This window comes from Lepidochelys kempii, chromosome 16, assembly GCF_965140285.1.
Source record: "Lepidochelys kempii isolate rLepKem1 chromosome 16, rLepKem1.hap1, whole genome shotgun sequence".
Taxonomy (NCBI): domain Eukaryota; kingdom Metazoa; phylum Chordata; order Testudines; family Cheloniidae; genus Lepidochelys; species Lepidochelys kempii.
The window spans coordinates 27157749-27171432 of NC_136395.1; the positions used below are offsets into that span (position 1 = coordinate 27157749).

At 43.3% G+C, this 13684-nt stretch overlaps 1 protein-coding gene across 8 annotated transcripts in view; it reads left to right on the forward strand.

Moving 5' to 3' along the window:
* Window positions 1-4588: 4588 nt before the first annotated feature.
* Window positions 4589-13684, forward strand: part of GAPVD1 (GTPase activating protein and VPS9 domains 1) — a 59931-nt gene continuing 50835 nt past the window's right edge. For all 8 annotated transcript variants that reach the window (XM_073314562.2, XM_073314560.2, XM_073314565.2 and 5 more), the window contains exon 1: window positions 4589-4707. Coding sequence is in view for 7 of the 8 variants with exons in the window: in XM_073314560.2 (XP_073170661.1) it covers window positions 4700-4707 (8 nt within the window). In the remaining variant the exon portion in view is untranslated. The remainder of the gene's footprint in view (window positions 4708-13684) is intronic.

Consider the following 13684-nt stretch of genomic DNA (forward strand, 5'->3'; position numbering starts at 1 on the left):
CCTCCAGCTCCATAAAAAAATCTTGCCTACTTTTTAAAGAGAAGATGGACTAGATCCATCATCACGTACCTTGTCTCTCCTTCTCCCCATTATTACCCTTCTCTTTCTCTCCAATCACCAACACCATAGTCTTTTGCCTGCTGTCCTACTTCAGCTCATTTCCTTTACCTCCAATCTCATCCTTAATCTCTCTCTGTCTTTATGATCCTCATACTCATGCAGAACGCAAGCACACCGTAGCATCTCCATCCTAAAACAAACACCCTTGACCCCACCCACCAGCCTCCCCAAATACTGCCCCAACTTCCTTCTTCCTAGTTCCTCCCAATTCATCACCTAAAGTTTCTTTCTTCCACTTCCATCTTGGATCCTTTCCAACCTGGGTTTGACCCTCTCCACCACACTGAAACTGCTCTCACCAGGACCTCTAGTGATATCTTTATGGCCAAATCTCAGGGCCTCCACCCCAAACCACTATGTGTGAAAGAAATTGGAAACCAGATGAGACAGGTGGGTCAAGTTAAATTTGGAGAAGATGAAGCTTATATTAGCAGGAATGAGAGAGGATTTTGAGGGCATCTGATCACCAAGTCACAAAGTAGTGTATAGTCCTGAAGTCCTGCTTAAGACTGTTAGTTTTGATCTTTAAAGCCTTTGATGGGCTAAGACCAAACTATCTCAGAGACTATCTCTCCCTCTGTTCTCTGCTGTGACAGCTAGATTGACCAGGACAGTCTCCCATAGTAAAACAATAGAGATGGGAAGTGCAGCAAATAGTCTGTGGAGTTTCCTAAAGTAGAAATCAGGATGAGACAAAGCTTTTATATACAGTATTTAGATAACAATGCATGACCCATCTCTTTGCACAGGCTTTTTTCCAATCCTGAATCAATGGGAGAGCGTAGCAACAGTCTCCTGGATAACGGTCACCAGTGGCTAAGAGATGAGGGAAGTGAAGCAGTTAGGTCCTACTTCAAACATGATTCATTATGGATTTCAATTATGTAAATAGTGCCTAGATACCTCCCTCAGTTAGAAATTGAAGGGAGAATTGCTTTAAATCAATAATTATTTTTATATGAATAAAAAGGTAAAATATGTAAAATCCATCATGGGCTTAATGTGTAAACACAATTGTTTGCTTGTAGTTTCAGCTACTCTTCAAATTTTTCAATTTCCAGATAAACTGATCTATTTATAGGCTGCAATAAGTAACAAAACAGTAGCATGGCTATTGTTGCATACAAACAACAGGAGTTTAGTGTTTTATTTCTTGTATCTAAACATGGTTTATTGCTTGACTTGAGCAATAGCTTGTACTGAAGGTTGATAAAATGTCCTGCTGCTACAAGTGTCATACATAGTAAGACATCTTATCTTATTACTTAAAAATGACAAGGCTAAGGTCAGGAAGTCTGATTCAGTGTAATTACAGGGTAAGAACTATCCAAAACATAGCGTACTGAAACTATTCAGTGCTAGGTACGATCTTGGCATGACATCTGCTTTTCTGACACTCCTCCTTGAGCCAGAAAACCATTTTCACAAATGTACAATTGATCTGTGGCTTCTTAACTGTTGAAAGAGGTCAAAGACTCTTCTGTTAGAGATCAGTTGGTTTCCTCTCAGTGTTTCTGGTCAGTCTAGGGACGGTGGTGTGCGGTGTTCTCAGTCTGATCCAAGTATGCATTTATATAGCTCAGTTGTGAACAGGCATTCTTACCTACAAAAACAAAAAAAAGTTCAAAATAGAATTTTAAAAATTCCCGAGCTTTGTCTCACACAAGGGTAGTACACAAGGGTGCTAAAGGAGTTGGCGGATGTGATTGCAGAGCCATGGGCAATTATCTTTGAAAACTCATGGCGATCAGGCGAGATTCCGGATGACTGGAAAAAGGCTAATGTAGTGCCCATCTTTAAAAAAGGGAAGAAGGAGGATCCAGGGAACTAGAAGCCAGTCAGCCTCACCCCAGTCCCTGGAAAAATCATGGAGCAGGTCCTCAAGGAATCAATTCTGAAGCACTCCGTGGAGAGGAAAGTGATCAGGAACAGTCAGCATGGATTCACCAAGGGCAAGTCATGCCTGGCTAACCTAATTGCCTTCTATGATGAGATAACTGGCTCTGTGGATGAGGGGAAAGCAGTGGACGTGTTATTCCTTGATTTTAGCAAAGCTTTTGACACGGTCTCCCACAGTATTCTTGCCAGCAAGTTAAAGAAGTATGGGCTGGATGAATGGACTATAAGGTGGATAGAAAGCTGGCTAGATCGTCGGGCTCAACGGGTAGTGATCAATGGCTCCATGTCGAGTTGACAGCCAGTATCAAGTGGAGTGCCCCAAGGGTCAGTCCTGGTGCCGGTTTTGTTCAATATCTTCATTAATGATCTGGAGGATGGTGTGGATTGCACCCTCAGTAAGTTTGCAGATGACACGAAACTGGGAGGAGTGGTAGATATGCTGGAGGGTAGGGATAGGATACAGAGGGACCTAGACAAATTAGAGGATTGGGCCAAAAGAAATCTGATGAGGTTCAACAAGGACAAGTGCAGAGTCCTGCACTTAGGACGGAAGAATCCCATGCACCGCTACAGACTAGGGACCAAGTGGCTAGGCAGCAGTTCTGCAGAAAAGAACATAGGGGTTATGGTGGATGAGAAGCTGGATGTGGGTCAGCAGTGTGCCCTTGTTGCCAAGAAGGCTAATGGCATTTTGAGCTGTATAAGTAGGGGCATTGCCAGCAGATCGAGGGACGTGATCGTTCCCCTCTATTCGGCACTGTTGAGGCCTCATCTGGAGTACTGTGTCCACCTTTGGGCCCCACGCTACTAGAAGGATGTGGAAAAATTGGAAAGAGTCCAGCAGAGGGCAACAAAAATGATTAGGGGGCTGGAGCACATGATTTACAAGGAGAGGCTGATTGAACTGGGATTATTTAATCTGCAGAAGAGAAGAATGAGGGGGGATTTGATAGCTGCTTTCAACTACCTGAAAGGGGGTTCCAAAGAGAATGGATCTAGACTATTCTCAGTGGTAGAAGAGGACAGGACAAGGAGTAATGGTCTCAAGTTGCAGTGGAGGAGGTTTAGGTTGTATATTAGGAAAAACCTTTTCACTAGGAATGTGGTGAAGCACTAGAATGGGTTACCTAGGGAGGTGGTGGAATCTCCTTCCTTTGAGGTTTTTAAGGTCAGACTTGACAAAGCCCTGGTTGGGATGATTTAGTTGGGGTTGGTCCTGCTTTGAGCAGGGGGTTGGACTAGATCATCTCTTGAGGTCCCTTCCAACCCTGATATTCTATGATTCTACACCCATGCTACACCACCTTAGTGGCTAATGGCCTTAATTTCAGAGGTGTTGAGCACCCAGATCTCTTATTGGCTGCAATGGGATTGTGGGAACTAAGGTACTCAGCACTTCTGAAAATCAGCAGTGAGCCTACAACCTCTTAAGTCTCCCTGCCCCTTTCAGGCCAGGGACAGAGGTTAGTTGCATCTTTTATGAGCAAACATATGTGTTTTGAACCTAGACTATGATATAATTAGTTCTTCAAAAAGAGGAAATATGTAGTCTCAAGGATCTACAGCAACTTTGCACTTTCAAAAGCAGAAATCCCTTTCTCTTTACAAATCTGAATTAGAGAACAAGATGCCACACTTCTGCTAAACATAGGAACTGTACCAAATTCAGCTCTAGCATTCAAAGCTTACTTGAGGACAATTTCATCCTGAGACAGTGTTGTTAGTTGAGCAGGGTGTTGTCCGTGTTGGCTGACTTACAGCTTCTTTTGCTGTTTTTACTTCATACATTTATGATCTCATTTGAGACACCCAGTCTTTATATTTAATTACATTTATGAGGAGTCCAATAAAAAGTTGAAATTGAAATCCTGAACTGATGGTTACAAAATCAGAATAGTAACAGATACAAAGGTATATGTCTCAGGCAGGCACGTTTATGAGGCGTTTGTCAGAGGGTACAAATTTGACTTAAACAACTCTCTTCTTTTGTGGTGCCTACAAAAAAATCAGTCGTGGCTAAGTAGAGGGTTTGCCAATGACCATTGTTTTTGATGGTGACCAGTACAATTTGGTCCCTTGAGCTTCCCCCGCCAGTGTGTTTTACTCACCTGCTTTCTATAGTTTTACACTTAGATTGCAAGCTCTTTGGGACAGGGGCTGTCCTTTTTCTAAATGGGGGCACACTGACCAGCACAAAAGGGCCCTGGCCTCTAGGTACTAATAGGAATAAACAATAAAAGTAACATAATACATGCTCCTTATGCAAGCAAGAGCTTTATGTAGTTTAGTACACTTGGCAGGCCCAGCACCTGCAGCCCAGGCCATACAGTAATCCAAAGCATTAAAATCAGAAATACAGCGCAGACCGCCTGCCCGGCCGTGCCTGCGGGCGAAGGCACGCTGGGGCTCCGTGCCGGGCCGCCCCCCCGCCGGCGCGCCCTATGCCCGTGTCCCCCCAGGGCAGCCCGAGGTCGTCCCCCTCGCCTCGCTCCTCCCCGGCCCCGCCCCGCCCCGCCCCGCCGCCCCCCTCCTGGAACTACAGCTCCCAGAAGGCCCGGCGCCCCACGCCGCATGCGCAGTGACGGGCCTGCTCGCTCTCGCTGAGGGAGACGGACGCGAGCCGCGGCGGGGTCTCGGTGGAGCGGCGGCTGGAGGCGGCGGCTGGAGGCGGCGGCGGCACATGCAGAGGTTGGGCCCCCTCCCCCTCCCCCTCCGGCGGCTGCCGGCCCCGGCGAGCCCTGGGGCCGGGGGAGCCCTGGGGCCGGGGGCCGAGTCCTCGCGCCCCCTGCTGGGGCGGCGCCGGGGCCGCGGGCCGCTGCCTGCTCTTCGCCGCCACTCCCTGGGCCGGCGGCCTGCGGCCCCGCGCCGGGCTCGGCGCCTGCCCCGCGGAGGGGGGGTGGGGGCGCGTCGGCGGCCCCCCCGCGCGCCTGGGAAGGGGGCGGGGGGCCCAAGGTCACGGGCCCCGGGGCTGTGGTGCCGGTCCAGTGCCCTCAGCCAAGCCCGTCTCCCGGCCGCCCGCCCGCTGCGGGCCCCCGCGGCAGAGCAGCTCGCCCCTTCCGCGCAGGGCCGGGGGTGCTGGGGAGAGCCGCGCCCTGGGGCCGCGGGGGGAAGAGGGAGGGGAACACAGGAGCGATAGCGGGACGTATTTGCTGGGGCGTGTGTCCGATTCAATCTTAGGAGCTGCTCTTGTGTCTAGGCAGATGAATGTAGCTTCTCAGACACGTTCAGCATTTGCGGTGCAGAACCATTCAAGGTCCCGTTTGACTTCTTGCCTTCCCCGGAGCCATTGTTCCCTGGCCTGTCAATCTCTAGCAAACTGCAGTCCTGGAAGTAGGAATGAGTCTTCCCCTCCCAGGGCATTCCAAAGAGAAGTACTGCGGGACCATAGCCCTGTCTGAGCTAAGTCGCTGTGGCAGTACCAAGGGGCTGTAGAATGAATTTGGGTAGCTTTTACTAGAGAAGTTTTGGATATATTCATGGACTAAGAAGCTTTACGTGGAAGAGTATCCTGACTTTCCCACCTCTTGGTTACTGATGGAATGTACCAGCTCGAATGGAATGCTTTATTCTTTGCTAAGTCATGATATTGAATTCTTCTTTATAGGACCAGCTTTTATGGCATTAAGGAAAACGGCACTGTTAAAATTGCTGATCTTTATAACTGAACATATGAGCCTTTGTTTACTAACAGGGATTGGTCACTTTTTCCTCTTGATGGATGAAACTGTGGCCTGCTATGTGTGAGAGAGACCATCTGAAGATGATAGGGAATGAATTAATTATGCTACAAGTATGAAAGTTTTTGAGAGTGAACCTCAGTATACTAGGTAAGAAGATGGACAGGAGTCTTCAGAAAAGAGACTTGTACATTGTAAACTGCTGTTCCTTCACGGAGAACTTTAAAATATTCTGTCTAGGCATCTTTTTACACATCCCATTTTCATTATTTATTTGATCTTTTTATTACTTTCTTTGTATGAAAATATGGCAGAGTCCTGAGAGTTTTTCTGTTCCCTAATTGAAATTAGTTTTCACTTCATCTTTGGTTTTAGTACCAGTCATTTCTAGAGACTTCATATGGGAAATAAATAGGTGAATTCTTATGACAGCCATCCTAATTCTTAAAGAATGGGACAGAGAGACAAATTTGTTTCTAAATAGCATGTTTTTCAAAGTTTTCTGTGAGACATGCTCTCTAACAATGACAGTGATTTCTTCTAACTGTACAAATGTGCTAGATATCAAGCTCATGTGTCATAAATGTGTTATTGTCAAAAAGTACCTTGGGAAAAGACTGCCCAGTCGTATTTTGATGGAGTCCGAGGCTATGTCTACATTATGCACCTTTTAGCGACACAGCTAAATGATGGGGTCGAAATTAGCTATTACCATTTAAGAAAGAGATCTTGGAGTCATTGTGAATAGTTCTCTGAAAAACATCCACTAAATGTGCAGGGGCAGTCAAAAAAGCGAACAGAATGTTGGGAATCATTAAGATAGATAAGACAGAAAATATCATATTGCCTCTATATAAATCCATGGTACGCCCACATCTTGAATACTGAGTGCAAATGTGGTTGCCCCATCTCAAAAAAGATATATTGGAAAAGGTTCAGAAAAGGGCAACAAAAATCATTAGGGGTATGGAACGGCTGCCATATGAGGAGAGATTAATAAGACTGGGACTTTTCAGCTTGGAAAAGAGACGACTAAGGGGGATATGATAGAGGTCATAAAATCATGACTGATGTGGAGACAGTAAATAAGGAAGTGTTACATACTCCTTCTCGTAACACAAGAATTAGGGGTCACCAAATGAAATTAACAGGCAGCAGATTTAAAACAAACAAAATGAAGTGTTTTTTTCACACAATGCACAGTCAACCTGTGGAACTCTTTGCCAGAGGATGTTGTGAAGGCCAAGACTATAACAGAGTTCAAAAAAGAACTAGATAATCAATGGCTATTGGCCAGGATGGACAGGGATGATATCCCTAACCTCTGTTTGCCAGAAGCTGGGAATGAGTGACGGGGATTGGATCACTTGATGATTACTTCTTCTGTTCATTCCCTCCTGGGCACCTGGCATTGACCACTATCGGAAGACAGAATACTGGGCTAGATGGACCTTTGGTCTATCCAATATGATCATTCTTATGCTACAGCCATGCCCCTAAAAGATGCGCAGTGTAGCCTCTTTGTCGGCAGGAGAGAGCTCTGCCGCCGACAAAGCACTGTTCACACTGGTGCTTTTCGTCGGTAAAACTTTTGTTGTTCGGGGGAAGGGGTGTGGTTTTTTTTCACACCTCTGGAGGACAAAAGTTATACTGACAAAAGTCCAGTGTAGACAAAGCGTGAGAATCTGTTTGACGCTCCCCCTTATCTGCATCTTCTTTAATCAGACTGTGACAACTGCCTATCTGTCTAGCCAGTCTGCCTACATCAGTCTCCTTAAAGGGGACTCCTGATTCAACCTGTACCTCTTTATATCATTACGGGCTTTCTTACTAATTTTAATGTGAAGCCTGCATCAGAACTCGTCCCTCACTGAATGCTTTCTTAAAGAAACCTTGCCCGCTTAAGATCTCCCTGCTTTGTGCCCGGCATCCTGGTAGGACTGCAGGATGGTACTCATTTGTACATCTTCCTGTTCCAAGTTACAAACCTCTTCAAGAAGATCTCATAATTCAACATTTTTAATACTTAGCCTTGTACAGTAGAAACTGGGTCTGTCACAATACTTTTATTTTCCTATTTCATAGTCCTTAAATGTTTCAGCCTAATTGGATATTTTAAATCACCGTTTACTTCCAATTCTCAAAATGCAATACAAAACTCTCAAAGGGGTTTGTGATGGAGTGGACTGGGCCCAAAGACCCCCTGCTGGAGGCCTCAGGGTTCTGCCACATCCATCGCAGGGAAAGAGCAGTGAAGAGGTCCTCCAAGGAAGAGCTGCAGGGCCACGGACAGTTTGCTAGCAGGGACCGAGGGAGCATTGAGGGAGCTCCTGGTTGGTTGCTAGGAATGAGTAAGAACTCAGCCTGGGGAGGGCTACTGGAAGATAGTGTCTCCAGGGAGGAAGCCCTGGCGATATAGCCCCATACCAGGGCTGGGCTACTTAAAGACCAAAGCCCAGGGATGGCTAGAGAGAGAGAGACACCACCAGAGGGGTACTGAGATTGGCCCCAGTGGACCATATATCCGAAAGGGGTTTGTGCTGGTTAATATGCAGACAGTGTGACTCAGCTGGAGCACTGTGTCGCTGACAAACCCGCCTGAGAACCACCAAAAGGGGTCACCAGCACTAAAGAACACAGACGTGCCCAACCAGAAGAGGGCACTTGCGGTGGGTGCCAATCCCGTTACAGGGGTTAATCTTCACAACATTGCTGGGAAAATAGATAGCTTTTATTGTGTGTGTCTGAGGATATAGTCACATTAATTCACAGTGATCCTGCATGCTGTTCCACGTGAGCAGACCCCAGTGCTCGCATAGAGCCGCACTGACTTCAGTGGCCACCCATGCAAAATAGCTTACAGGATAGGGACCTAAATTTGCATGACATGAAAACAACCTTCCTAATATGAAAAATTATTTTAACATTTTGTTATATACAGCCTATTTGCAAATACACACTTTTAAAGAGATTGTATATAAATATAGTTTCTCTTTCCAGCAGATGCTGAGTCCTGCTAATGTGAAATAAGCCCTTCTTTGCTTCATAACTTTAAGACCCTCCCAATCTCTTATATTTTTTGGGGAGAGCGTCACTTAGTAAAATGTCCTAAAAATATAATCATGTATACACATTAGAAATATATTATTAATGAAGATATTGCTGACCCTTTATTAATGGCCATTTTTAGCATCTCTTGTCTTTGTTATTACTTAAGAAACAGACAATTGTAGTGTTTTTTGTTTGTTTTTTGCTTATGTCATGAAAAAATTAAATGTAGTGGCATGTGGTATTCAGAGTTATAAAGTTTGATGTGGTTTCAGTAAACAGTTTTGTAATGTTTGTCTAAAAGTTCACCTGCTTTCCCCTTGTCAAATATTTCTTGTGAACTTTTGTTTTTCTCTGTAAATTTAAGTAACCCGTGAAAATGGTATGTTTACAAATGTGGTTTTGAAGTGGGTTTTTTATTCTTTTTGGTTTTTTGAGTAGGTGAAAGTGATCCTCTGGGATTAAGCTAGCAATTGTGGAGTCTGAAAGTTTGTGTCTCCTCTTGTAAATATAGACAATCTTAAGTTTATCTGTTTTTAACTGTTATCAAACCTAAAGCCTTCATGCTGTTTGTTTACATTTCGCAGATACTATTTATTTATTAATAAGTAAAAAAAAAAATGTTTGGAGAAAGGGACTAATTCCCCACAACTACCTGTTTGTGTGTGATGACATCATGAAATATAAAAAGATGCCATTCTTAAAACAGTAGGTGCGTTTGACATAAATTAGAGGCAGATAATGCTAGCAACTAATAACCCTGAATTCCCAACCATCACACCATCCTTAACCCCCATCAAGTTCCTCTTACTCCAGAGGTCTTGGCAAATAGGTATGCTCTGCAGTGTGCCTTGATGCTCAACAGACCTGGGATGCTTTGGACCAGGGAGAGGAGGTTGCAAGCTGCTCATGGAAAACAACCTATTGGCAGCCTCCTTTCCCTTAAATCCAAGGGATTCCAACTTGTGCATATTTGCTGTTGCAAGTGTGGTAGGATGGCATAAGAAGAGAGACAATGCCTTAAGTAAGAATGTTCAAGCTATTGGGTTAATGATCATTTTCTAGTAATACCCTCACTTCTTAGTTTTTGCAGCACAAAATGAGTCATCTGAAAAAATGGCTATGTCTACACTGCCCCTCAGTGTCAGCAGTGGGTAGGGTTAGTGTAGAAACATGCAGCAATGAAAAGCAAGTTGCATCCACACAAGAGAGTGTAGCTATTACCCATGTCAATGAAAGGCTCCGTCAGCTGGAGGCAGCTGTTAAAAATAGTGTAGATGTGGGAGGTACTGCTTGGGCTGCAGAGAATCCTGTAGGGTATATACCCACAGTCTTCAGGCATACCTTTATTTGCCCAAGCAGTGCCTCCCTATCTACACTGGTGTTTATCCACTTCATGGGGGGCAAACAGTGTATGTATTTACATGCCGCCGTAAAAGGTGTGCAGTGTAGACATAGTGTTACACTGTATAAGTCCATCCATCAAATGATCGATGTACTCTGTAAAGGGATCCTGAAAATTAAGGTTTCAGAGTAGCAGCCGTGTTAGTCTGTATTCGCAAAAAGAAAAGGAGGACTTGTGGCACCTTAGAGACTAACCAATTTATTTGAGCATAAGCTTTTGAGAGCTACATGCATCCGATGAAGTGAGCTGTAGCTCACGAAAGCTTATGCTCAAATAAATTGGTTAGTCTCTAAGGTGCCACAAATACTCCTTTTTTTGAAAATTAAGGGACTTCCTACCTCGCACAAAAAAAATCCCACCTCAGAGTTTAAACTATAAATTATTATTAGCCTAGATTTCAAGATGGGTTGAGGCTTCCACCGAAGACAATACTTTGGAAAAACCAAGCATCTATTCTGTAAGAAAAACCTTGGAGATAGATGTGAATGTAAGCACCATGTATAGACATTTAGCCTTCTGTTAAAGAAAGTATGCTTTCTGGATTTTAAAACATTGTTTAGATAGATATGTTGTTCTCTCTCTCTCACTTTAAAAAAAACCAACCAAAAAAAAAAAAAAACTCCTGAGATAGGGTGATGAAACTAAACTAAAAATGTAGTGTGTGGTTGGTAAAGGAGGAAGACATTTGCCTTTTTGCCTATAGGAAATGTATGCGAAAGGTCACCAGGTAGTTTTTTGTTTTACCACGCTAATGTGGACACACTTGATTACAAACACCACTATATTCTGATACTAGTTGTGCTAAATTGTGCCCAGGAATAGTAATCCTGTTGAATAGACAATACATTCAGTGTTGCAGTGAAGCCAGTGGGCACAGGTAAATTTATAATGCAAAGTTGGGTTAGTCTGTTGTTGAAGAAGAGGTTTGAAAATTTGAGATGCTGGTTTTTAAAGTTTAGAACTCAGTTCATATAATTTATTTAGCTGTCTTTTGTTTACAAATGAAATTTTCAGCTTTTAACTTTTTAGCTAACTCTTTGAGACACATGCCATTTATTTAAATCCAAATTCTGTTGCTTTTTAGCTGTTACTGTAAATGTTAATGACACAGGAAACATTTTATGTTTTCATGTGGGACAAATTTGCAGGGAAACCAAGCAAGCTTGCTTAGGAGATATTTTTCAGTTTGATGGAATGGTTCAATTTTGTCTTGGTTTGCCCTGCCTAGATTTGACCTGTCCAAACTTGCTATGGAAGCTGAATCCTGTGTGGGCTCCATGCTAAAAAAATAACCTGAAGCAAGAAATGTTCCAAGAGAGAAGAAAAGGAAAACTATAACTTACTAATGATCTTTACCACTTTGGTAAATAATCCTTATGAATTTTGTTTAACGCCTTATTTTAGTGAAGCACAGAAATATTTTATAGAGCTGGTTGTTTCTTTACATTGCAATACAAAATCAGACGTATTTCTTAGTAAGCATTGGTTAAATTTTCAGTCATCTAATTCAATATAGTGGTTTTTAGGATTTTATTGCTTTTTATCTGTCTGTCCTAGGCATTTATCACCTTGGTATCTAAGCACCATATCCCCTTTTTCTTATGTTGTGACAACAGTTGTCAAATGTCATGTCAGTCAGGTATGCCAAAACATATTTCAGCTCATGCTATCCAAGAGCATCATGATGTGTTGTATATTATTAACATTAATCATGATAATTTACAGCTGCAATACCAAAAAACCACTTCAGCGTATCTACATTGAAATTATGGAGATAGCAGGAATTTAATATGAAAAATCCAGGTATTCGCTTAAATTCTATTGTTTTTGCAGCCACATGGAATTTAAACTTCTGTTTGTCACAGAAGTTATTTAAATATCTGGATTTTATAAACTTTTGTCCTTTGGACAACTGTAAATAATCTTTCACCTATTCAAGTCGATAGGTTCTTTGTCTGGGACCATAACGTGATTTCATGAGCACTTATAAGCTAACACAGTTGGGCAATCATGACCTTTTGTATTCCACAGAAGTTAATAAGAACATTCTTTAAAGTTCTTGTCCTGAATGCTGGAGTGAATTGAACTGCTCTCCAGTACAGGAAGGTTACAGGACATAAAATTGTTTGCTCATAATGATTTCTTTAGATAAGTATGAAGGGAGGAACTTTATTTGATTTGTCTCTTTTTTTTTTTAAAGTATTCACAGTAGCTGGGTGTGACGGGTTGGACCCCTTAAGGTGCCACCTGATGTGCTGGGATATCACTGAACCCGCCTGTTCTGCCAGCCAGGGCCCCCTTTTTACCTATCTTGCTGAGCCAGGCTATTAAGCCTCCTCCAGCATACACACAGGCAGGGCCACACCCAACTGCCGAACGATACAGACACTGAGATCAGCTCTGGGAAGCCTCAGCTTAAGGGACTTGCCCCAGCACTCAGGTGTCCACCTCCCTTGGAGTGCAGGCCCAAAGGTATATTATGAAATCCACCCCCTCCCTCAATGTGGAGGAAGGTATGTATAGCTGCTTACCCCCCCAATTATGAATTGCACAAATGAGGTTATATGATAAACAAGAAATAAGTTTATTAACTACAAAAGGTGAATTTTAACTGGTTAAAGAGTTAGCAAACAGAACAAAGCAGATGACTAAGCAAACAAAACACACATACGAAGCTTGTTTCATTAAAGAAATTGGTTACAAATAGTAATTTCTCTCCCTAAATATTGTCACAGGTAGATTACAGAAAGTCTTGAAAGGCAGCTACGCTGGCCTGCAGCTTGAGACTTCAGGTAGTTCCACTCACAGTCTGGACACCCTGTCAGCCTGGATTCAGCCCTTCTCCCCTCAGTTCAGTTCTTGCTTCCAGGTGTTTTTCAGTGTCTCTTTGGATGGGGAGGCAGAGGAGAACCATGATGATGTCACTCCCCTGCCTTATATTGCTCTTGTGTATGGTGGGAACCCTTTGTTTTCCAGTGGAAGAACACTGGCATTCCAAGGGGTGGATCCAGTACAAGGTGACTCAGACCAAGTCTCTGGAGGACTGTGGCAGCCATTACTCGTAGGCTGTCTGGAGCATCCACAGGAAGACTAAGCTCTTTCACGTCCATTGTCTTTGCTAATAGGCCATTAGCCCTGTCTGGATTTTCCATTGTTGTACCTGAAGGGCTAGTTGGGGGTGACACCCAAAGTAACATGTATGAAATACAGATACATAGTCAATATTCCTAACTTCAGATACAGAAATGATACAGGCACACACATTGGATAATCACATTCAGTAAATCATAACCTTTCCAATGGTACCCTACATGAGCCATCTTGTATAAAGTATATATCAGTTATGTCATATTCATTTCATAAGCATATTTTCATAAAGAATAGGGAGTGAAACATCACATTGGGTGTTTGAGCAGGCTGTATTCCTAATATTTGTATTTAGAGCAGTGAAAGTGAGACTGAGCACAGTCATTTATTGACATTGTTATTCACGTGCTTCTCTTTTTGCTGAATTGGAGTTGGTTAATTTGGTCAC